Below are 26,132 nucleotides of genomic sequence, written 5' to 3'. Positions count from 1 at the left end.
ATACAGTCGTGGTCCATAAAAGGCCAGTGAAAAGTCCAAGACAGGTCCAGCCCGCATCCCACAGCCACAGGGCCCAAAGATGACGCCGGCCTCAGCACCGGAGGGGCCTGTCGCTTTTGGTCTGGAAAACTCACACATGCTCAGCGTTCAATCCTCCCACCGTCCCACGTGATAATCGTGCCAGTGTTGAGGTTGTATTCGATCCATCGAGAATAAGGCATGGTACTCTCCTGATCCCGACACGAGTGGCTGAGGAGCTGCAACTATTTAACGCGACGTCGTCATTGGTCCCTTACCTACGCATCATCGCACACTGGTAGCATTTGTTATACGGAGTATATACACTGACTTGAAGACGCTGACAGCACGCCCTATCATGCAGATGCACGTATGAACATCCGTGTCAACTTTTTCCTGTAGAAAGGTCAAGGCATCCTTAGCCCTAAATCGCCTCGCGGATCCTCCTAAAAGCACGACATAGCCAGATATGAACACAAAACACATGGTGGGCGTTTTTTTTTAGAGAGAACCACACACTGTGTATGTCTAGTGTGTTGATGCCTTTTCGAGTGCGTGTGATGTCGTTTCGGGTGGATGCACGCTCTCTAGCTGAATATTATTCTCGTAATAAAACATGTGTGGACTTGAAGAAAAAACATCTGTGGACGTTTGTGTCGTAGGCATTTTAAGGTCCTATTTGGAGAGCTCCGCTCTTGGATTCTCCGGCTCTGTTTCTTGATTATTCAATGAAGTTGAATTCTTAGGATGACAATTGAGGGTGTATTTGATAGGGATCTAGATTCTCTCAAAAGACGTTTTAGATGATGAATCATAATCACTTCGATACATCGTTTGGCTCATAGGTCGGATTCTAAAAAGAATATTTTTTTTCACAAAAAATTATATAAATGTAATATGTTTTAAAAAAAATAGAACTTTTTTGTCGGATTCTGAATACACTAGGAGCTGATCCCACCAGAATATAACATGGAGCAGGGTGAAAGAAGTTTTTTTAAGCTCTCAATTCCTAGTGTAAATGGAAAGTGATTCTCTTCTGATCCCCATCTAAATCAGTTAGCATTTTGAGCACTTGGCTGGTTAAGAGTAATTCTCTTCTGACAAGCTAAAGTTGGAGCTCTCGGCCCCTAATATACTTGGTCAACTGTGGTGGATCTAGAGAGACTTCTCTCATTGTCTTCCGTCTCTATTCTCTCATTTTAAGCTTTCATAAATAGTGCAAATTTGTAGAGGAGACTTAAAGGTTGGCCGGAAGGTTAGATATTCAGAGGTGGTGTGTCATGTTAATTATGTGCGGTATTAGTGACGAGAGAAGATCACCACCAAAACGAATTAGAAAGCCACTCTCAGACGCGCATGCGTCGTGTTTGTAATAGAGAAAACCGTGACATTCCTGGTAATCTGTTTAACAGAAAACACTAGTACTAGGTTTTCTCAGTCTAAGAAAATACTATAAGTCAGCTCCACCAAAATTCGAATCTATTTAAGGCCAAGGCACCGCACCGCAGAAACACACACCTTGCTACCTCAGCTCTCAAGCGCGTAGAATTCAGTTCCATATACGGATGCCTTCACACGGCGGTGCTCTGCAAGTGCCAAAGGCTGCCAACAACAATGGCACGTCGTCGTTCCTCGCCGACAGGTCGGCGAAAGCTTCCTCGCCGGCCACAAAGGTATGCTGGGCACCGCCATCCACCGTCGCCTGGCCGCGCTGGGCTTCACCAACATCGTCGGCCGCACCCGCGCGGAGCTTGACCTGACGTGCGAGCCCGCCGTCCACAAGTTCTTCGACGCGGAGCAGCCCCGCTACGTGATCCTCGCAGCGGGCAAGGTGGGCGGCCTCCACGCCAGCTCCGCCGCGCCGGCCGACTTCATGACCGAGAACCTGCGCATCACCATGAACGTCCTCACCGCCGCACGCCGCTGCGGCACCGTGCGCAAGCTGCTCTTCCTCGCCACCTCCGCCATCTACCCCGTCGACGCCCCCCAGCCGATACCGGAGTCCGCGCTCCTCACCGGCCCACCGGCGCCGGGAAACGAGTGGTACGTCCGGTCGTCCATGGCGGCAAAGCTTGCAACAAGAGCGTGCATGCATGTACGGTCGCAACATGCAACTCGATTTGACAAGATTTTACGCCGACTTTATTTCAGGTATGCCATCCCCAAGATCGTGGGCATCAAGATGTGCCAGGCCTACCGCGCCGAGCTCGACGGCATGGACGCCATCGTGGCGACGCCCAACAACCTGTACGGGCCGCGCGACCCGTTCCCGTCGGAGAGATCCCACGTTATCCCGGCGCTCATCCGCCGGTTCCACGACGCCAAGGCCAGCGGCGCCCCCGAGGTCGTGGTGTGGGGCTCCGGCCGCCAGCTGCGCGAGTTCACGCACGCCGACGACGCCGCGGACGCCGTCATGCTGCTAATGGAGACATACTCCGGGCCCGAGCACGTCAACGTCGGGAGCGGGCGCGAGGTGACGGTGCGCGAGCTCGCGGAGACGGTGAGGGAGGTGGTCGGGTACGAGGGGCGGGTCGTCTGATGAGGCGGCTGCTGGATAGCTCCAAGATGGCGGCGCTCGGGTGGGAGCCCAAGGTCGAGCTGCGGGATGGGCTCAAGAAGCTGTACGAGTGGTACCTGCGTGGCCTCGCCACAGACTTCGAAGCATGAACTCATGATATGTAGACAACTGCGCGGCTTCACTTTACAATAGTTAAACGATCACGATGCACGCGCAGATGAAGAAAAAATTTGTGAAAAAACACAGAGCCTTGTTTGGTTCCACGCCGCAACGCGCCACGCCACAGTTCTGGAGCCACAGATATCTACCTCGTACGTGTTTGAATATTGATGATTCAACGAAGGTAGCCACTCTCGTAAAAAAAAAAAACAAAGGTAGCCACGGAAATCATTAGTTTAAAAATGTGAGATTCTTGCCACATAGTGCGGCGGCCATTTTTAGCGCCGCAACAGCAGCATCGCCGCAGGTGCGACGTGGCTGGCGATGGCCTACAACCTAACACGCTCACATAGTACACTTGCAAGATGTTTCCGGGAGTCGACATCCACCGTCGCGCGATCTACTGCACATCATCAAGGCCGAAGCCGACCAATGGATTCAGGCCGGAGCACGCGGGCTACGTGCACTGGCGCAGGGCTAGGACGTCGTCAAGATAGCCATGGATTAGGAACGTTGTTTTTTTTCATAATGTAGCGTACACAAAAACTAACGGCCGAGAGCGGAACTCTTGTATTATAAACTCTTTCTTCTAATACAATGATATGCACACTCGTGTGTATTCGAGAAAAAAAAGTATAAGACGAATATTAGAAAATTTGTTTGTCCCCTACTTCCAATAATATTCAGAGATCCACATTCGTATATTCCATATTGCTGATGACTTACAGTTGGAGTGCACACACACAGGCCCTGTTCGCTTGGAGGAATCTGGAGGAATTTGTGAGAGGGTGAACAGTGAATTTCAACCGTAAACAATAAATTCCGACTGAAATTTCTACTAGCCGAACGGCCCCACACACTGACTAATGGTATCCATATAGTATAACTCATGGCTCTCCAGATTGTTTGGAAAATATAACGCAACCATGATGAGAGATTACAAATATTGGAAGTGTATTAAATATAGAGTTAAATGCACCAGAGATCCATTAACTTGTGAGAATGTTTCAGTTAGGTCCATCAACTTTCAAAGTGGTTTTTTTTTGTCCATAAACTTTAATGTTGTATCACTTAGATCCATATCTCTCCACATAGACTTCTCGTGCTGACGTGGCTGCTGACTTGTCTGTCTAACACAACTGTTGACCGTTCGTTTCGTCAAACTCATTGTGGGCGCGCAAGCAGGTGCCGCTGCCGCATGTCGATCATGGAGTAGAGCCGCGTCTCCGTCTCGGGCGGCAGCGACCGCGCGCGGCACACGCACTGCCACACCAGCGCCACCACGGCGCGGAACGTGGACGCCCCCGGGCACCGCGCCCTCAGCGCGCCCACCTGCGCCTTGGTCATGACGATGATAGCGCTCGCGTAGTCGTCGGACGCGGCGGCGCCGGCGTCCACCACCGTTGGCTCTGGCTCCAGCTTGTACTCCGGGTGGTCGTACAGCACCGCGCGCGCCGGGCCCGGGCGCGCGGCGAGCAGCCCATAGTCGAAGCACGGCGGCACGGGAGCGTTGGCGTTCGCGGTCGCGGCGTCGGCATCGTCCCCGCGCGCTATGCTCACCCACGTCTCGAGGAAGTGCGCGGCACCCCGCGCGTCACACACGGAGTGGTGCATGGACAGGGCGAGGACGCCGCCGCCGCAGCGCAGGTACGTGACCTGCACGAACAGCAGCGCGCACGGCGGGTTCGGCGCGGGCATCGGGGGCACCAGCAGGTCCCGCATCTCACAGCACGGCATGAACTCGCGCATCAGGTCGTCCAGCGCGTAGTCCGACCGCGTGGTCACGAACACCGCGCCCTCGCCGGTGCAGTCCACCTGGACACGCCCGGTGGCGCCGTCGACCCCGAGCCGCCCCGCGAGCGGGTAGAACGCGACCAGCGCCCTGGCGAGGCTGCCCTTGACGACGTCCGCCGCGAAGAACCCCAGGTCACCGTTGGGCCGGAAGAAGTAGACCGTTGGCGTGTACCCGCGGCGCGCGGCGAGGTCCAGGTTGGACAGCCAGATGCTCCCCGCCGGAGTCTCTTCGGCAGGGACGACCACCTCCGACGTCAGCACCTCCACCGTCGGCGCCATTGCCTCGTAACAAGCTCTCAGGGTGGTGGTGTTGAGAAGCTGGTGAATGATGATGGTTGCTCGGTGGTTTAAATGGAGGTTTACTTGTACCTTGTATAGTAAGTGCGACGGTTGGAGAGTGAGAGCCAAGATTGACCGGCTGAGGAAAGCGCGGGTGGCAGTACACTCCGTTGCCGTCGATTGTTGAAGGGCGAGGACGTCTCCGTCTCGGGCGCGCGTGGGTGAAGGGCGCGGACGTCCACCGCGGCGCACAATCGCCGATGGCGTTGGCGTAGAGCCGCAGCTCGCGGCGTCGCGCCTCCATCTCGTCGGCGACGGACTGGATGTGCTGCAGGTAGGGCCGCAGCACGCGTGTCCGGTCGTGGCGGCGCACGCGCAGTACGAGGCCGCGGCCGTCCGCGGCGTTGGTCCACGCGGCGCGCGCCCACGAACGTGTCCCGCGCGGTGTGGCCGGGCCCCAGCTACAGCGCGAAGTCGTTGCTCTTGGCCGCCGACGACAGCACGCAGGCGGCGTCCGCGTCCTCGGGCGGCACGGAAGCGCGATGCAGCGCTGGGCGCGCACCTCGGCCGCAACAGCGGCGAGGCCATGCTGCTGCTGCTTCGGTGTTGCTGCTGGTGGCGGTGGTGTCGTCATGGCTGGCCGGCGCCCTGAGGAGCGAGGAGTGACGTGGGTGACGCCCTGATGGAGACCGACGGGAGCAGCAGGGGCGACGCCCTGACGAAGACCGACGGAAGCGCGATGCTGCTTGCGCGCCCACAGTGAGTTTGACGAAACGAACGGTCAACCGTTGCTTTAAACGGACAAGTCAGCAACCACGTCAGCGCGAGAAGCCTATGTAGAGGGATATGGATCTAAGTGATATAATATTAAAGTTTATGGATCCAAAAAACCACTTTGAAAGTTAATAGACCTAACTGAAATATCCTCACAGGTTAATAAATCTCTGGTGCATTTTACTCTTAAATATACATGTTAGGCCATTAAAAGATAACCACCGAGTGTCCCAAAAGGAGAACAGCAGGACGGTGGCCCCGATCGACGGGTGCCGGTTGTGGTGGTGATCGCATGTGCGTGGCCATGGTGCTATGCTGCACAGCTCTTGCATTGCGCCACTGTCCTGGAATCTTCCTGGTAGTCCAGACATCAGCTTGAAAACGGCCCGGGACCCGGGAGGGGCGGCAAGGACAAGGAGAAGGACGGAACACATCAAGCGCACACAGTCAGTCGGTTTTCCACCACACCCAGGCCTTGTTTAGATCACTCCCAAATTCCAAGTTTTTTCACTCTCTCTCCATCACATCAATTTTTAGCCGCTTGCATGGAGCATTAAATGTAGGTAAAAAAAATAACTAATTGCACAGTTTAGTTGGAAATCACAAGATGAATCTTTTGAACTTAGTTGGTCCACGATTGGACAATATTTACCAAATAAGACGAAAATGCTACTATTCATCGGTTTGAAATTTTCTTCAATCTAAACAAGGCCCCAGTCACCCAACAAGGTCTCTGTATCTCTCTTTCACGGTGGACCTGCGTGTTCAGAAAACACATGCAACAAAAATGGAGACGGCCGAAAGCACAAAACGCGTGTTCTCTCTTTCCCACCCTGCCGTGCCTGGATATAGGTGCTACGTACGTACTCCCGCTGTCCTTTGTGGTTAGAATAATCTGAATTTAACAAATAAAAGATTATCACGGACAGTATTCACTAGTACAGAAACAAGCTGTACTCTGGTTAGGAAACCCCTTCAGTCTCGGTTTTCCAATCGGGAGCACGAATGCGGGACTAAAGGGTCCCTCATTTAGTCCCGGTTTTTCGTCCGGGACTAAAGATCAGTCTCGGTTGGTAATACCAATCGAGACTAAAGAGGCCTCCCGGCCTGGCCACGTGGGCCGCCCGGGACTAAAGGATTTTTTTCTTTTTTTTGTTTCTATTTTCAATTGATGATTCGTTTTGGTTTTCGAATACGCATTCTACGCTGCTAATAATATACGTATTCTACACGCTTATAATGTTCGAATATTTTGTACAAACTAAAGTATGAAACTAACGTATATATTACATGCATATACATATACTGTACGTTATTTTATGTACATATAATATGTATATATATATTACAAATAAAGCTTGCATTGTATATTCTATCATATCCTTATGATAACAAATTCACTCCATCTGGTTTGGCTTCCATATTTCGTTCACGTCATTATATAACTTGTCGGTGGGGTTTAAGACCTGGCCATTAAGAAATACTGCTATGGTCTCTTGAATTACTTTCAGTTGGTCACGTCGTATGACTTTTTCGTTCAACCATAGAGTCTTCAATAAAAGTTAAAGGAAAAGTATTAATATATATATATATATATATATATATATATATATGGGTGTGTGTTGGTCACGTGATTACTTATATATATGAGCAATAAAAGAAATTGTGAATATATGAATATATTTATATAACATACTTTGAGGATCTCTTAAGAAGTTCTTTTTGCGTACGCCGTGATGAACTCGTAAACATAGTATCCGCAGTAGTTGTTCTCCTGTTCTTGCCTCAGAACCCACTTTTATGAGAAAAAAGATCCGGTGAATTGAAAGCATGCATGGTGTTAATTGAATTATATATATATATATATAAATGTAACTGGTACTTACTTTGTGTGCGATTACATCCAGTGACGCTTTACAATGTTTCATGTGGTGGTCCTCAATGAAACTTTTCCAAATACTGTGCCCAATAAAATAAAAAATTAATTTAACCTTTAATAATTATTGTAGTTAAGAGATCGGAGTATATATAGTTGCTAGAGAGACCAAATTACCTTTGGATAATATCTATCATGTCTTGGTACTCTGTTTGCTCTTTTCTTAACGAGTCTAAGACGCTCAACCGACTATTGGTCATATCGATGACCATCAATATCCAGTGATTGCTACATATATTTTTATACACAAATATGATCGACATTAACTAGAGTCAACACACACACACACACACACACACACATATATATATATATATATATATATATATATATATATATATATATATATATATATATATGTGGGAGATAGCTTAGCTAGTAAGCAAATAATTGAATAAATGTCCATATGATCGACATTAATTATTTAACACTCACTTGAAGTTGTAGGGGAAGAGTATGTCCTTGTTTTATTGGTTAACTAAGAACCTTATGAGATTTTTCTTGAGTTCAGCTTTTCATTGAGGCGGGGGATTAAGGTGTTTAAATATGACATTTGGATCAACGAAACCAACATCATTATCCTTTCTCTTTCTGAGTTCTGTCATCTCATATCTGCATATATAAAAATATAGTGTGAGGATATATAATTTATATATATACATGTAGCTTTATATATACACTTTAATAGTAGAAAATAATCACACTTACAGACAATAGCAGCTAATGAGACTTTTGTCGAGAGAGTCCAGGTGGCGTAGTTGGTGTAATTCTAAAAACTCGACATATATAACGTCATCGCCACGGAAGTAATGTTGGTTTCTAACTCTGACAGAAATAAAGGTCTCTCCCCGTTCACACGCCGCCATATACCACTTGTTTAGCAGGTACATTTGCGTACCCAGTTCATCTAAGGCCTCAGGGTTGTATAGACTCTTTCTATGTTTAAATTTCTTCCAAGGATCCACTTTCAGAGCAAATGGTCCTTCAGCGAGCACTTGGGCAAGGTCCAAACCGGTATCCACGTAAAACCGAGCCAGATCATCAAAATCGACGTCTAGTAAGTCTAAGTTTGAACCATATTCATTAGGAATGACAAGAGGGGGGACTGATTGTTGCGATTGTTGTCCGAGTTGTGCAACACCTTTCCATACTCTAGTCTTTTTCTACGCCGCCTCAAATGACTTGGTGAGAAAGCGGTCGTAGTCCGATTTTGGCAGGGTCTTTTGAGATTCTCGCTTTTTCTAGTCCACCCTCTTTCTTAGAAGATCTAGAGGTAGGTAGAAGTACAGTTTCTCTGGGTTCTCCCTCGCTTCTCGTTGTTTTCTTACTTTTTCAAAGAAATTGTTCACATCTTTTTGTACTGCAGCATTTAATTCCTTTTTACTTTTCTCGTAAGACAGTTTTGAGGAATAACTGGATTAGAGGAGGCTTTCTTCTTTGCCGGCTGGTGGGCCAATGGCTTCATTTGTAGGGCAGACCTCTTAGGAGCTAGCTGCTTCTTGGTCATCAAGGGAGGCGGGGCAGCCGTTGGAGACCTCCTTGGAGGTGGCGGTGGTGGCGGCGTTGCCACCTGATTGCCCGAAGCATTATGATGATCTGGAGATTGAATAATTAGATTTAGGTTGGCGGAGGCCCTGCTGTGTGAGTACAAAAAAGAATAATTAGGTATAAGAAATTGTTATTATTAACCATGCATGTCAATAGAAAATTAGTGAAAAAATTGTTTCGTTCACTTTTGTCTGCACCTATTGTCTGGCAGTTGAGGAAGCGGCGGTGGACTAGAGACCCCGGGAATAATGATGTAGCGCTTGCGCCATAGTATGAATGTCTTCTCTGCTTCTCCTAGAGTCTTCTCCCCATCACCTCCTGGAATGTTAAGAGCCAGATCACTAAAACCTTTGTTAACTTTATCCACTGAGACGCTAACATATCCAGGTGATATTATTGCCCCCATAGATTCTTGGTGTCTTGGTAGGATCTAGAGAAGAAAAAACACCGAGAGCCACCATGATTGTGGCATTCCCTTTTGGAATATGTAGCTCACATGATGTAAACGGTGCAGTGATGTCATCCACGGGGAAACGTAGCATTGCGTCATCTTGATTTGGCAACTCCGTGGAAGCGCAACTGCTTTTCAATTGATTAGGGGGGCTAAATTAATGTTGATTCCTGGATCTGATACCTGCCTTTGGGCATTCATTGCTATTTGCACTTGCTTTATGATTTCATCCTGCATTCTAGCTTGCATGTCTTTTTCGTGCTCCTGTGCTTGAAGCAACGTCTCCCATGACTCACGAACATATTCCTCCAACCTGCTGATCCACGCTGCTTCCTCATCCTTTCTTCTCTGTCGGCTTTTGTAGGTATCTCTGTCGTTAGGGAAACCATGCTCCCAAGAAATGTTCCGTCCTAAACCTCTCGTTTGGCTACTGTGTTCAGCAGTCCTGATGGCATACGTCAGTTCATCCTTCTCTCTATTGGGCCTGAACGCACCAATAGCTTTAGCTTGTAGAGCATAAGAAAATCTTTGTGTTGCTCTTTCGAGTTTTGGGCCATGAACCAGCTTTTCGGTCTCTAGGTTTAGTCTTCCCCCATGAGCGAAAAACCAATTCTTCGCGTGTTTGGGCCAATTGAGTGATTCTGGTGTGATACCCTTGGCAAGAATGTTCGCTTCTATTTTTTCCCACTTGGAAATGGTAGTTGCGTAGCCACCTGATCCCATGCCATGGTGGTATACCTTCTGTCGGGCATTCTCTTGGTTCCTTCTCACCCATTCCTCACCCTCTTCCGATGTCTTGTACTATGCAAAATCATTCTAGTAGGGCCTCAACTTCGCGAGTGGGACACTAGTATTGAAATTGGGCCTTAGGTTCTTCTTAACGTATTTCGTGTATAGGGATTTCTTCCAAGTCTGGAATTGTGTGGCCATCTTCTTCATAGCCCACTTTCGAACTAGCTCCTTCAATTCATCATCGTTGATATCATCATAATCATCCGCTTGCAACGTGAAATGTTGAAGGATATCATCCCAAATTAAATTCTTATCAAGATCAGAGACAAAATTAACATGAGGCTCGTTGATCTTTTGCTTTCATTCACGGGCACTGATCGGAAGTTTATCCCTTACAAGGCACCCACAGTGTTGCACGAATTTCCTTGCAAGTGGACCAAGTGGTTCGTCTGTCTCAATATTGAATTCCGATATTATGTAGCGCCCCTCCAAAGGCTTTTTTGGACCTCGAATATTTTTGCTTTTCACCGTTGTGGTCGTCGATCCAGAGGGCTATGTATAAAAAAAGAATAAATAAATATCATGTGTACACATAATAGATGATAGATATTCAAATATATATATAATATTCAAATATATATAAATATATATATACCTCGCCAGTATTTTCTTGCACAATATTTTCTTGGTTATTTTCAAGAGCCAGGTATTGACTCCTGTCATCTACATCCTGCTTGTCATCATTGGCAAATTGAGTGCCGGTGTTGATAATATCCATCATTTCTTCATCCATGTTGTCTCTCGGGGCAGCCATCTAGCTTTTACATCACTAGATATATCTATAAAAAATAAAAACCATATATCTATAAAATAGATCGAGTCATATGCTTAAAATTAATTAAATAACTACACTTGAAATTCAAGTCTCCAAACCATAACTCACTCTAGGCCATGTGCTCTATGCATTTTTCTATTTTTTCTATGCCAAAAAAATATGCAGATCACACACACACTCACTCACTCTGACTCACTCACTTACACACACAATTTAATAATCATCACTCACATACATGTACAACATGATCATCATTATATCACACACATATATACACTATATACTCATCAACTCCGGTGAGGACGAGGAAGGAGAGGATGTTGACATCATACGGCACGCGTGAACGATGGTGGCATGTTGTTGAGTAACTGATAACAGATGTTTATAATGCGATAAGGATGACATGTCATTTATAATGCGCAATTGTTGAGTAACTGATAACGGAAGTTTATTCATTACAAGCTCATTGAAACGGTAACTAGTTAGAAATATTCAATCTTAGCTAGGATATCTGGTTCGTCGAAAAATCCAATTTTCTCTAAGAAATCCAGTTTGTATCCAGTTTGTCGGAAACTCTAGTTTCTAGAACTAAGAACTATTCTTGTCAAGCCACGCGACAAGGATGCCATGTCATTTGTAACACACGATTGCTAGGTGATTCTCAAAACAAATTAGAACACTATATACACGAGTTCCACTATTTACCATGATCAGACTGCAGCGGCACACCATGAGATTTTGACAAACAGTAATTTGGATCAAGCTCAGCAAACACAATGGCATCAAATTCACATTTTGCCAAAGGCGACAATGGAATGCCAAAGAAGCGACGCCAACAGTGAAAGCAGTTTCACAAACATGTAATCGGATGAATTTGCCCCCCCTAGAACTAGTCCAAATACCCACATGTAATCAGATAAATTAAGCACCTAAACCTAAACCTAAACATCGCTCCGCCATACCCAGCAATACTCTAGGAACTAGAATTTAGAAGGGCATTTGCGTTAGCTACGAAACCTTCAGTTAAAGTAATCATACATGCTATACTACGGCATAGATCCAATGAGGATGGTATGGAGACGAGGCGCATGGAGCTAGGGATGACGCGCGAGTGATGAAGCGGTGATGACGAGGACGAGGCACTTCGACGAGGACGAGGGATGAGCGGCTAGCCAGAGAGAGGAGGCACGCCCGTGCGGGCCAGAGACAAAGCGTGCGTGTGATGAGGCAGTGCCGGAGGTAGGCGCGCACGTGGACAACGACGACGACGGAGGTAGTTCTAGATCAGATCTAGGTGAGGACGAGGATGACGGTGGTAGATTTGGATCTACGCATCGCACTCAGACGGAAGAGGCGTGAGCCAGGCCATCGGCAGAGACGGCGAGAGAGGTGCGTGTGTGTGGAGGTGGTGCTGGAGGCGATGAGGAGCAGTGGCGACGTGGTGGCTCTTGGCGAAGAATAAGAGATGATGGAGGGGGAAAGAGAGGAGGCGCTATATAGGGGGACCTTTAGTCTCGGGTGAAGCCACAGCCTGGGACTAAAGGTCCTTTAGTTCCGGGTGATGGTTAGGTGAAGCCACAGCCCGGGACTAAAGGTCCTTCAGTTCCGGATGATGGTTAGAACCGAGACTAAAAGTCTGACCTTTAGTCCCGGGTGCAGCCACGGACCGTGAGTAAAGGGAATTTTGGCAGGCCGCGAAAACACAGCCCATCTTTAGTCCCGGGTGGTTGATCAACTCGGGAGTAAAGGTGAGCTACAGTTTGGCTTCCCGCCGGTTTCTAGAAGTTTTTCCTTTTTTATATATTTCTTTTATATAAATATGTAGAGAGTTGTTAATTGCCTAGTAAATAAAATATTAGCAAAAAAATTACAAAAAGAATTCCTGGACCTTGTTTTGCATTATTGTACATAAGAAAAATCTGTAACCTAAACTCTTTTATTTTACCGTATAAATATTTAATATAGTGTAAATAATAATTATAATTTTCACCATGCAAAAATGTACTACTTAATTAAAATCATCAAAACTATTGCTTTTCAACAGGAAATTAGTTTTCACATCTTATTGACGTTGAAAATTCATTTAAACCGTAGAAAATATGAAAACACGACAAAAAAATCTGAAGTCACAATTATTACATAATAGGTCTAATACATCACCATATCAAGCCGGGACTAAAACAATTTTTCACAAATTTTTTCACATCAGATGCATTGCTTTTGCTTTTTGCTTTGTGCGACATGGAAATCCCACCATCAAACACAAATTTAATCTGAACATAGAAAAAAAGGAAACACCTAATAAACATCTCTGAATTCACAATTATTACATAATACCTCTAATACACACTATTAAACATCACTATATATATCAAGCGGGCACAGTAGTGAACTTCTTCTTAACGTATATCCCTTGGTTATGATCGCGTCGTAACCATGGAGTGTCCTCATCATTTAGCTGGATGCTTGGGTCTTTGTTCACTGTGAAGGGTGGAATTCGATCATCCTTTTCATAATCTTCTGATATGTCTGACTTGTCTTCAATTCCGACGATGTTTCTTTTCTCTGAAAGAACTATGTGGCGCTTTGGCTCATTGATTGGGTCGTTGTTGTTTTTTCCTCTTTTCGGTTTTGTAGACATGTCCTTGACATAGAACACCTGATTCACATCCTTAGCAAGGACGAACGGTTCGTCTTTGTACCCAATATTGTTGAGGTCCACGGTTGTCATTCCATATTGGTTGTCGACTGCTACCCCGCCTCCAGTCGCCTTTACCCATTGGCACTTGAACAAAGGTACCTTAAAAGTAGGTGCATAGTTTAGTTCACATATCTCCTCTACGCGGCCATCATATGTTTGCACATTTCCCTTAGGGTCGGTGGCATCTATGCGAACACCACTGTTTTGGTTGGTGCTCCTTTTATCTTGGGCTACTGTGTAAAATGTATTCCCATTTATCTCGTACCCTTTGTATGTGAGGATATGCCACGATGGCTGCCTAGCCAACAAATACAATTGCTCATCAATACTCTTATCACCCTAACATTCTTTTTGCAACCAGTCGCTGAAAGTTTCCATATGCTAACGCGTAATCCAAGTTTTAGACTTCCCTAGAAACTCGGATCGGAGCAACTCTTTATGTGTCTCGATATACGGATCCACCAATGAGGAGTTTTGCAGAACTGTGTAGTGTGCTTTATTAAAATAATTGTCCTACGTACCAATATATATTTTCTTCCCTAGTGTCCCCTTTCTACTTAGTCTTCCCTCATGTCGTGATTCAGGAACACCAATCGGGTTAAGGTCGAGAATAAAGTCAACACAAAACTCAATGACCTCCTCTGTTCCATAGCCCTTGGCGATGCTTCCTTCTGGCCGAGCACGGTTGTGAACATATTTCTTTAGGACTTCCATGAACCTCTCAAAGGGGAACATGTTGTGCAGGAACACAAGACTGAGAATGCTAATGTCCTTGACCAGGTGAACTAGGAGGTGTGTCATGATATTAAAGAAGGAAGGAGGGAACACCAACTCAAAGCTGATAAGACATTAAACCACATCATTCTGTAGTTTAGCTAGATCCATTGGATCGATTGTCTTCTGAGAAATTGCATTGAGGAATGCACATAGCTTCACGGTGGCTAGACGTACATTTGGAGGTAGAATTCCTCTTAATGTAACTGAAAGCAATTGCATCATGAGCACATGGCAGTCATGGGACTTTAAGTTTAGGAATTTCTTCTCTAGCACATTTATTATACCCTTTATATTTGAGGAGAATTCAGATGGTACCTTGATGCTTGCTAGGCATTCAAACATGCTTTCCTTCTCTTCTTTGCTAAGAGTGTAGCTGGCAGGATTTAAGTAATGGCGTCCATCATCTGTCTTCTCTGGATGCAGGTTGTCTTGTTCTTTCAAACACCGCAGGTCCTGTCGTGTTTCAAGTGTGTCCTTAGGCTTCCCATACACACCCATAAAGCCTAGCAGGTTCACACAAAGATTCTTCGTCAGGTGCATCACGTTGATCGCGCTATGAACCACTAGGACTTACCAATAGGGTAGCTCCCAAAATATGGACTTCTTCTTCCACATGGGTTCGTGACCGTCGGCGTCGTTCGGAACAGGTTCGCTGCCATGTGCCTTTCCAAATACTACTTTCACATCCTTGACCATATTGAGTACATCCACCAGTTCGGTTGCCCGGCTTGGTCTGGTGGTCTGTCTTACCTTTAAAATGCTTACCTTTCTTTCTTAGGGGGTGATTTGCAGGAAGAAATTGACGATGGCCAAGGTACACAATCTTTTGACATTTTTTCAAGAATATACCTTTAATATCATCGAAATAGTGCGTGCATGCATTATATCCCTTGTTTGATTGTTCTAAAAGATTACTTAGAGCAGGTCAATCATTGATTGTTACGAACAACAATGCTCGTAGGTCAAAGTGCTCCTGTTTGTGCTCATCCCACACACGTACACCTGGTCCGTTCCACAAAAGTAGAAGTTCTTCAACTAGTGGCCTCAGGTGCACATCGATGTCGTTGCCAGGTTACCTTGGGCCTTGGATGAGCACTGGCATCATAATAAACTTACGCTTCATGTATAACCAGGGAGGAAGGTTGTAGATACATAGAGTAACAGGCCTAGTGCTATGACTACTGCTCTGCTCCCCAAAAGAATTCATACAATCCGTACTTAAAGCAAACCTTAAGTTTCTTGCGTCATTTGCAAACTCTGGGAATTCTCTATCGATTGCTCTCCACTGGGACCCATCAGCAGGGTGTCTCAACATATTGTCTATCTTACGGTCTTCTTTGTGCCATCGCAACAACTTTGCATGGTCTTTGTTTCTGAACAGACATTTCAAGCGTGGTATTATAGGAGCATACCACATAATCTTGGTAGGGGTTTTCTTCGTGGGACGTTCGCCCTCAAAATCACCAGGGTCATCTCGCCTGATCTTATACCGCGATGCATGACATACCGGGCACACATCTAACTTCTCGTACTCCTCGCCACTACGTACATCCATTGCCGGCTCATCTGCATTACATGACATACATACCATATTAAAACCTAGAATATAATTAGTTAATTATACGACATGCATGCCACCACACAAAGTATTAATTTATAAAAGTCTCGCTATAATGTAGACAATCCCAACTACCACTAAAAAAACTAAAGCTAAAATGCACTTCAGCAGCATAAGGATTTCACGTCCAATCCCAACTAAAACAGACACATCATGCGTTTGTTCAACATCTATGGGCTTCTTCCGTAGGATCGCTGCCTCATCAGTCGCCGTAGCCGCCTGTGCAAAAGAGTTTTGCACGTGTTCAACATACTCTTCCTCCCAGTACCAGTCTAAACATCCAGTGCCATCCCACTGAAATTAAAACAAAAAATTAGAACTTTAATCACAATCATCATGAAAATAAGTATAAATTAACCATAATAATCAAATGCGATAAAATAACTCACATTGCGATCCGGACACTTGTAGAAGATACGACCCTTGTTGAGACACTCCTTCCTCACCCAGTACTCCATCACAATCTTCTCCTCACACTTGCCGCATGCAATGAGAGCGAAGTCCGGTCTCAGTCGCTTTGGAACCCGATGAGAGGCCGAGGATCCGGAAGCAGTTGCCATCTGCTCTCTATACTCATTTTTAATATAATATAAATTTCTCATTTTATAAACAAATAAAATTAAAAAACTCTAAAATTCTCCATATCTCTAAACCATGAAGTGTGCTATGCATGCTAGAAATGAAAGCTGAATACTAGTTTTGAATAACTACTTTAATCTTCCTTCATCCAAATATGCAAACTTTAAAGTAATTTTGAACTTAAATGGCTTACAAATAAGAAAAATCCATCATAAAAAACCACATATATCTAGTCCATAAAATGAGATATGCTACTGATAAAACATGAGAGTATAAAGTTGGTAACCTTTAGAACTGAAGAATCGATGAAGGAATCGAAGAAATCTTGTGATTACCGGCGATGAGGAAGAAGAGAGGCCGACGATGAAGCAAAAACACTGAGCTCGAAGTGGTTTGGGTTCAAGGAGAAAGAAAGGGTATATAGGAGGGTATCTTTAGTCCTGATTGGAGACAGTAACCTAGACTAAAGGTCCCTTTCTAATCCTAGACGGAGCCTCCAGCCCGGAGTAGACTTTTACTCCCGGTTGGAGGAACCAACCGGGAGTAAAAGTTAACCTTTAATCCCAGTTGGTAGATCCAACCAGGACTAAATGTCCCCTGCAGCAAAAGCCTGCAGCAGTAACTATTGGGCAGGGACCTTTAGTCCCGGTTGGAGCTACCAACCGGGACTAAATGTTTCTCTAGTCCTGGACGCGAAAAATACCAGGACTAAAGCCAAATTTCGAAGTGGATCTAAAGCCGTTTCTCTACTAGTAATTACATTTTTTAAAAGCCACGGCTACAAAAATACCGGCAAGTATTAATAGAGAAGTGTAATAGTTTATTACAACAACACAAATCAAACAAAAACAAAAGGGGCTCTTGCGTTTGTACCCTTGTTTTGTATCGAAATTGTGATTTTACCCCTATTTTTTTGACTTTGTGAATTTACCCCTACTGTGCCATTCACGAAGCACCAGTTTGCCCCTGCTCCGTCATCCACCCCTAATGGTGTTAAACTTTGTACAAAAGGACACGAATGCCCATACGATTTTGCCCCTGTTTGTTATGCATAATTGTGATTTTACCCTGATTTAGAATTAGACTTTTTTATTGTATGCTGACAATTGATTAAATTTGGTCAAACATATTTAGCACAACTTGCAATTATTTGAAATATTTCGATATAATCTTTTGTGTGGGACCAAAAATCTTCAATGTATAAGAATGCATGTAGAACATCGGTTAACAAACTGTATAAGTAGATGCATGCACTGATAACCTTAGTACCTTACCATATAGGAATATCATACAATACATGTTTTTTCAGCAAAAGTAACCGCCATACAAGTTGCTTCCATATCAGAGCCCCGTTTGCTTCTGTTTTCATCACCAAAATCCATTATAGGCAACACTACTGTGCTAGTACTGATCGCTGCACCGGTATTGCCGGTGGAACAATGACCGTCCCTACGCGAGACAGCGGCGGTGTCGCAATCTGTCTCCGCAGGAAGACCAGGAGGCTGTACCTATAGCCGTGCGGAACGCTCCAAGGGCAAGCTGTCAGAGCAAGACAGGAAGTCGTCGGCCATTCCCGACGAGCCGTGAAGCAAGGCGCCGGCGTGGCCATCCTTGCGGTGATGCGGGGAAGAGCAAGCGTACGCGAGTGCCAGTCTGGCGCCTGCGTGCGTGCCCGGGTCCAGCAGCTTGGCCCCGAAATGTCAACTCAACATTTGGCATCATCTGTCCATTGTATGTCTGAAGAACTCGCTCTGCAGCTGCACGGCTTGTAAATTCAACAAAACCATAGCCCTCAAGCTGTCCTGAATTCTGGTCACGGATGAGCTTCACATTTTGAACCTGAAAAATCATGTAAATATGAAGTAAAGGGTCAGAAAATCATGAATGCATGGGCAGCATACATCTATAAACACCAATCAGGAAAAAAGTTCAGGACTATACCAAACAGCAGTGGTAAACACCTCCAAATAATATGATTTAAGGCTCGGAAGAACTAGCTGTGTTGCCTGGTATCTCTCTTTTCTTAGAACTTTAAAAGTGACACCATGGCAAATGCTGAGAGCTACTCAACATTTTAACTATCATTGCTACTGCATTGCCAATTGACTTCTCATTTTTTGGGGCACATTCTTGATTTATTTCTAGGTAAAACAACCACGCAACATTGTCCTATGGAACAAGAAACAGGTTTTCCTAACAACTCTAGATATTGTCCTCATATTATATATACAAAGATAAATAGGATTTAGATCTTCACTCATTGAGTTGGAGACTAGCAACTGAAACTTACAGGATTTAGAAGAAACTCTTCTTTGTATGCACTATATTGACTCCGCTTCTTTTCTAACTCATAAGCCCATAAGGAACGATCAGTTGGCAAATACCCCAAAAGAAGCTGCACACTATAAAAATAGTAGAATAAATATCTCATGTAGAGAGTAATTAGATAACAAAAATTGATGTAAATTGTACAGACATACTGCCAGAAGCTCCTAGAGTGCATGCTTAATCATGACGGTTCACAAAACAATGCATGATACAATTGGGGTCAATGTGGAATGCAAGCCATGGTAAACCCACACCTATCAGAATTAGAACATCAAATGGACACTGATGGTAATCAAACACAGGACAAGATTGAATATAAGATATAGCCCAGGAGGGTAAAAAAATAAGACAGTTTATTGAGAATTTTGGTGGTTTTCACTTCCACTGAAAAAGGCCATGAAACCTTTTCAAGGTATATTTCTTACACAAATTTTCATTCCCCATTTACCAAACAACCACCAGCCCTGCAGATCCCTACGCTCTTGTGACCTTAAGAAACTACACACTTTGTAACTCTATCTCCATGTCTCAATTCAACCAAAAAAACTTGACGACAGACATAAGTCAGCTATGCAGAATGAAAAAAATGACCAACAGTTTGAGCTGTGAACCTTTCTCCTTCCTCATTTACCTCACCAGCTCAATCTCTCACCATCAAATTACAGTCTAAAGCAGTGCACAAAGGACATTGGCTCACTAACACAGGACACCCGTGTTAACGGTACTATAAACAATTCGTATTCATACTAATAATTACTAAATTTGTAAAATAGAGATCTCTGTAAAATAAGACCCCAATCAAATATCATCGCTAAACCCTTGCAGCGCAACTAGGAAATGCAGAACTCCGAACTATCAACCAAAATTCGCAATACAATCAGAAGAGAATGCGAGTGGGGACCTTCCAGACAACAGGTCGGACACCACCACCGCCGTCGGGAACGCCGAGGCAGGCTAAGCGCCGCAGCTCTCCAATGTTCACCACCTTCTTCGACAACTGCACGCACCCACAAGAGAGTCAATCAAACAGGAAAAGCTTAGTGAGAATCCAAGCGATAACCAACACCCCGCTTTTCCTGCACGCACCGTGGCCTTGAAGTCGGAGAGCAGCTGCGCCCGTATCACCGCCACTGCGGGCGCGAGCCTGGGGAGGAGCGGGGCGGAGTGAGGATGAGCTGCGCCGCCGCCGGTAGTCGCGAGCCGCGCCGCCGGAGTGTAGCGGAGGGAGGAGGAGACGCGCCAGGGGGGAGTGGGAAGGAGGGAGGATGAGCCACGCCGGGGGGAGCGGGAAGGAGGGAGGAGGAGCTGCGCCGCGGCTGCACGCCCGAAGCCCCCGCACCGCGCGTCGCGTGCCAAGCCCCACGGCCCTCGCGCGCCACGTGCCGAGCCCTGCCGCCGCCCCGCGCGCGACGAGCCCCGCCACCGGGAGTCATTGCCGCACCGCGCGCTGTGCGCTGCCAACGTCGCCGCCGCCGGATGCCCCCGACGCCCCGGTCGATGCAGCCGGCCGGTGAGAAAGGCATAGTTTCCTTATGGAAGATGAATATAAGGATAAGGGGCAATTTGGTCTTTTCGCCTTTGTTTTTTCAAATTTTGAATTTTTTAATTCATTTATTCCATGACCATCTGACGGCATCCAAACCAGGGGCAAACGGATGATTCAATTCAAAATAGCAAGGGCAAAATCACAAAGTTGAGAAAACATGAGTAAAATCACAATTAGACTTCTGCATAAGGGCAAGAACACCATTTTCTCAAAACAAAATACACTCACACAACGAAGAGGGACGAGCAAGCAGGGGGTGGAGTGGCAGCGCGGCTGAGTCACCGCCCGTGTCGTTCGAGGAAACAGGTGACACGGGACCTTGAAGCGTTTCGGTTTGGACAATATCATAATATTTTGCTGTTCAAATCCTTTCCAAAAGTTTCCTTGTCTTTCTCTGCTTCTCACATCTCGATTTTTTAGCATCTTTACGTATTCAGCTAAGGAATTGCCACTTACACTACAGGAACCGCTGGATTCCCCGAGTGCCGGTTGCACTCGGGGAAGGCCCAGTTGCACTCGGGGAAGCCTTCCCCGAGTGCAACACTCGGGGAAGAGCCTCCGGCTAATCCTCTCACGGGAAAGCCGTCTTCCCCGAGTGTCAAAAATCATGCACTCGGGGAAGGCTTTGCCGAGTGCCGTGCTGGCACTCGGGGAAGACTTGACGCCGTTGGCCGGCGGCCGACGTTTTTTTTTTTTTGATTTTCTTCCCCGAGTGCAACACTCGGGAAAGATTTTTGAATTTTTTTTTTTAAAATACTCTTTGCCGAGTGCCGAAGTTCAGGCACTCGGGGAAGAAATTTGTTTTTTTTTATAAAAATCCCTCTTCCCCGAGTGCCACAGCACAGGCACTCGGGGAAGCCACCTCTAAAATTCTTTTTTTTTTTGTTTTTTGCTTTTCCATGTAAACAACAAAGCATATATATATATATATCACAAACCAAACCACAAATCAACAACAATATGTCACAAACCACATTTATATATCACAAACGACCAAATTTGTCCGAAATCCACAATATATTACAAACCACACGTTCAAAAGTACACACTATTCCAAGTTCACAAGTTCAATACAAAAAAACGACTCCGAAGGCGGCTCACGACGACTGTGAGGGGTGGGACGCCCCAGCGTGCGATCCCGGCGACGGTCCAGGTGGGGATGGCCCGACGTGCGATGCCGGCGACCCTTCGACATGGTTCGACGCCCCACCCGATTGATGCTGCAAAAAAGAGAGGAGATTGCACGTGAGTGACAAGATAAAAATATAAGGAGTGTAAAGAAAAGTTGAAAATTTCGGCAGCACCTCCCCTGCACGGGGAGGTTTCCAAAACCTGCAAGAAAAACGTCGGCACGAAGGCCGACAACCACATTTCCAGCACGAAGGCCGACACATCAACAAATCCGGCACGAATGCCGACACATCAACAAATCCGGCACGAAGGCCATCACTAGGTTTGACACTAAGCATGAGCAAAGAAAGTAAAACATCCGTACTCATACTCACCGGAGTAGACTCTCGACGATATGGTGGTGGTGGTGGCGGTGCAAGCAGCTCTGCTGGGATCTCCCAACCTTGTTTCTGCCCAAGTTGTTGCACGAACTTGAGCAAACCATCTTGCTGGGCCTCCAAAGCTTGTACCCTCTGACGCTCGGACTCCCGCTCGGCCCGCTCAGCCTCCCTCTCAACCAGCAAACTCGTCTGCTGAGCCCGAAGTTGCTGCAGCTCGGCCTGCAACATTTGACCCCAATGTTTCAATAATGCAGAGCTAAGGAACGTAAAAGTGAAAGAACGACGAATGAAACTGGAATACTTACCTGGATTGAAGCCACCGCTGTCGGCCGTTGGCTTATGGGCACGCTAGAGCTCGTGCTCGCTGCTCGTAGGCGGTTGAGAGGAGGAGTACAACCCGTCTCGAGGATGCCGTCGCCCATGTAAAACCGCCCATGCTTCTTGCCTTGCCCAATCCTCATCACTAGCTCAGGATCAAGGCGCTCCTCGGTCCTCGGATCGTAGTCCGACCCGTGGACTAACCTTGATGCCTCTGTGTACGAACTGAGGCGGGTGTGGACGCTGGAGTTGGTGTACGCCTCTGGGCCCGCATCCGGGTTGTACTCGATGTTGGACTTTGCCGGGCCCATGTGGGCCAGAGCATACGCCGTGAGTTGGCCAATTGGCTGGCCACCGTGCGCCGCCTCCTGCGAGAAAGACAACAACATGTGGTTAGGAATCCTGCAGAATTGAGCGCGGCTAGATTAGACAAGTGGTGGAGACTTACATATGTCTTTTTGTATTTGCTGAGGGTGGCGCTGCCCTGATGGTGAGGTACACCTGGCATCAGCATACGGTGCTCGCTTTTCTCTTGGTGCGCCTTCTGCCAGTCCGCGTCCAACCATCTGTCCACTATAGCAGCCCAGCAATCGGGAAAGGTGGCGCACCAGCTCAGAATCACCTACAAGCCATCAGAAGATCAAATTAGGCATAGTTAATCTAAAAAGAGATCAATAGGAGATGTTTTCTATTTACCTGTAGGTACTGCTCCCTTGTCAGAATCTCTATCTCTCTTCTTGCCTGAGTTCTGTTCATTCTTCTATTACGGTAGGTGACATTGTAGTCAATGTGCGCCTGGAGGCGGGACTCGTGATACAAGTCCGAGACACGCCTTCTACAGGAAGCGGCAGCCACCTCATGCGCCCTTAACTCCTGTCCCGGCTGGCATCTGAAGAAGTCCTGCATAAAGACACGAGGTATCCATTATTTTATTTCAAGAATGTCTAATGAATGCAATGAATTGAGGGTCGTAGAGCGAGAAAGGCTTACCCACAACTCCGTAAGCACCTGATCCGCCAAGTTTAGGTGCCCAGCGGCGGGGAAGAGGGCGTAGTGGTCGAACGAGGGTATCTCTGGGTCCTCATCCTCCGACGTCCACACCAGGCCAGGGAAGTGTTCCCTGCACAGAAGTCCTAGGATCCCATTGACATTGCGAGCCGGGACCCCCTCCTCCACAAGCATCCAGTTCCTGCACAAGTGGTTAACAATAGTTATTATTAGCTCTTATTATGATTTTTCAACATATCAAATGAAGAACATATGAAGTTACTTACCTATCCCCCTCGGGTGCAATCAGTGGGCGGCGGTCAACAAGAATCGGTCGCTTCGGGAGCTGGCTGGGACCTCGCTTATAGGGTTTCGAGGCTACAGAGGAAGTCGAACCCCCTGCCCCCTCCTCGGACGTGTGCGGAACCCCCTCCTCGGACGCGTGCGGAACAGCGTCGTCGTACATCTGTGGAATGGCGTCCTCGCCCACCGTGGGCAGAGGTACGTCGTCAGCCCTAGCAGAGCGCGAGGAGCCGAGGTCGTGGTCAGTCGGCGGCGGGGCCCCCCGCCTGGGCCTGCCCCTCGGACGCCTCTGCCTCTCTGACGGCTCCGTCTCCGTCTCCTCAGCCGCTGACGTGTCCCTCGGTCTCGAGTAAGTCGAGGGACAGCTCCTCCTAGTGGGTCCCATCACCTGCAATTAAAAAGAATAAACCATTATTAGTCATGATAAACGAGAAATACTTAGCAAGGGATGCAAAATAAAGAAAATGTAATTACAAAATAACATAGTATTACATGTATTTCTAATATTCTTCATGATCGGGATTATCTGGACGATAGGTATCGTCATCACTATCAAGAGCCTCCAAATCGTCAACAGCCTCATCCTCGTCGCTGTCTAGTTGTAGTCCGTCAAGCATTTTCAAGTCTCTCGGATCATGCACCTCATCTGCATCTTGCTCGTCAACAACCCATTCCTCGTCTACTTCCATTTCAATCTCCTCGGTTAAGTCTATCTCAAGTATCCCTGGTAGTCCCTCGTCTTGTTGATAGAACTCCCCGTCATGCGTGGGTGGGTTCAAGTTGTAATCATCATCGTTTGGGTGAGGTAATTTACCATGTGGTGATACCTTGTGCACAATATACCAACCCTGAAGACGTGGGTCGGTTTTGCACGCATATGGACAATAATAAACTTGCCTGGCTTGTTGAGCCACAATATAGACATCATCTCCTTCATAGAAGGAATCCTGTCTAGTTTCAACTATTCCAAGTTTAGGGGACTTTCTCTGTACTGTAGGTTTAAACCACTGGCATTTGAATACGACAAGCTTAGGTGCATTTTCACCATGGTATTCGAGCTCATATATTTCTTCAACTGTGCCATAATAGTCCTCCTGATCAGCGTCGGGCGTAACTACTCCAGGCGTAAATACTCCGGTATTCGTGGTCCTTGCATTGGCCCGATTCTTCTCGTAGCCTGTTGTGTGAAAGCGATATCCATTCACATCATAAGCGTTAAATGACGAGACCTTACAGTAAAAGCCTTTGGCCACTTGTCGTAATTCGGCACTTATAGACAAATCACTTTGGCACTACAAGATCAAGCAGGAGAGAAATGAAATTAGGCAACTAGGAACGCCAAACTTGGAACGAGCTAAGTTGGTCAGAAGGTACCTTTCTTTGGAACCATGTAATGAAATCAACCTTGAAATCAGGCGAACCATGTTGAAGAAGGGTATCTCGTTCATGGTCAGAAGGTGGACTTGGATGATGCCAGTATTGATTAAAAAATTCTCTGCACCGACAAGCAACAAGGTTGTTGGATGCAGAAAATTTACGGAGTATGTAACAAGTTCGTTGAGAACTTACCCCTGATACTTGTCGACTTCCTCAAGGTTCGTCAACACGTAGAGCATGATCTTGCGCCACTCTTCATTGGTCAATATCTTTTTGGACGCTCCACTTGATCTCCCACGTTGCCCTTTGAATAGGCTGAGGGTCGATTCATTTTCATCCTCGTTGTAACGAGGGGGTGGATTATGCACGCTTGGAAGGTTCTCACTATAGTATGATGTTGTGAAGTTTGACACCTCCTCACGAATGAATGCCTCTGCTATGGAAGCCTCAATCCTGCCTTTGTTTCCACATTTCTGGCGAACAGTCTTTAGACATCTCTCTATTGGATAGCACCAACGGTTCTGCACGGGCCCCCCCATTCGTACCTCATTCGGGAGGTGCAAAATCAAATGTTGCATCGACAAGAAAAAGCCAGGTGGAAAAATCTTCTCCAACTTACAGAGCAACTCGGGTGCCGTTTTTTCCAACTCCTCAACCACTCTCAGAGATATCTCCTTGGCACAGAGCTGGCGGAAGAAAAAGCTCAACTCTGCCAGCACCTTCCAGACATGCTCAGGGACGTAGCCTCGAACCATCGACGGAAGAAGCCGCTCAATCCATATGTGAAAGTCATGACTCTTCATCCCTAAGACTTTGCCAGTTTCTGGGTTCGCTCCCCTCCTCAGATTCGCTGCAAACCCATCAGGGAAACTTAACGTCTGCATCCATTCTATCACTTTCGTTCTGTGCTTCTTTTCCAAGACGTAATCAGCCTTAGGCCTTTTCCATGGTTTGTTGTCTCTTGGAGGCAACATCTGTAGCTTAGGTCTATCGCATAGTGTTGCCATGTCTACTCTGGCCTTAGGGTTGTCCTTTGTCTTGTC

At 46.4% G+C, this 26,132-nt stretch overlaps 2 protein-coding genes and 1 pseudogene across 2 annotated transcripts; 1 reads left to right on the top strand and 2 right to left on the bottom strand.

The window, feature by feature from the left end:
• The first annotated feature begins 1,489 nt into the window (after nt 1-1,489).
• On the top strand, nt 1,490-2,779 carry LOC136528870 (putative GDP-L-fucose synthase 2; annotated as a pseudogene).
• A 1,080-nt stretch (nt 2,780-3,859) lies between these two features.
• Nucleotides 3,860-5,096, bottom strand: LOC136526362 (hydroxycinnamoyltransferase 4-like). Its single transcript, XM_066519054.1, has one exon. The coding sequence runs from the start codon at nt 4,766-4,768 to the stop codon at nt 3,860-3,862; it is 909 nt and encodes a 302-aa protein (XP_066375151.1). The 5' UTR covers nt 4,769-5,096.
• A 16,594-nt stretch (nt 5,097-21,690) lies between these two features.
• On the bottom strand, nt 21,691-22,936 carry LOC136526361 (uncharacterized). Its single transcript, XM_066519053.1, has 4 exons — nt 22,871-22,936; nt 22,410-22,790; nt 22,099-22,323; nt 21,691-21,813 (listed from the first exon to the last, which is right to left on the bottom strand). Exons 1-4 carry the CDS (start codon nt 22,934-22,936, stop codon nt 21,691-21,693), a joined length of 795 nt encoding a protein of 264 aa, XP_066375150.1.
• Between the last annotated feature and the right edge of the window lie 3,196 nt (nt 22,937-26,132).

This window comes from Miscanthus floridulus, chromosome 19 (assembly GCF_019320115.1).
Source record: "Miscanthus floridulus cultivar M001 chromosome 19, ASM1932011v1, whole genome shotgun sequence".
NCBI classification, from domain to species: domain Eukaryota; kingdom Viridiplantae; phylum Streptophyta; class Magnoliopsida; order Poales; family Poaceae; genus Miscanthus; species Miscanthus floridulus.
The sequence above is the reverse complement of the archived record's forward strand: the minus strand, read 5'-3'. Positions and strand labels throughout refer to the sequence as shown.

What these genes read in the sequence shown, in the direction of transcription:
- LOC136526361 (XM_066519053.1), bottom strand. Translation starts at nt 22,936, where the DNA reads ATGCTGATGCCAGGTGTACCTCACCATCAGGGCAGCGCCACCCTCAGC. An exon ending in GCAAATACAAAAAGACATAT is followed by an intron (nt 22,791 to 22,870) that starts GTAAGTCTCCAC and finishes TCTTTCTCGCAG; the next exon opens with GAGGCGGCGCACGGTGGCCA. An exon ending in CAGCGGTGGCTTCAATCCAG is followed by an intron (nt 22,324 to 22,409) that starts GTAAGTATTCCA and finishes CAAATGTTGCAG; the next exon opens with GCCGAGCTGCAGCAACTTCG.
- LOC136526362 (XM_066519054.1), bottom strand. Translation starts at nt 4,768, where the DNA reads ATGGCGCCGACGGTGGAGGTGCTGACGTCGGAGGTGGTCGTCCCTGCC.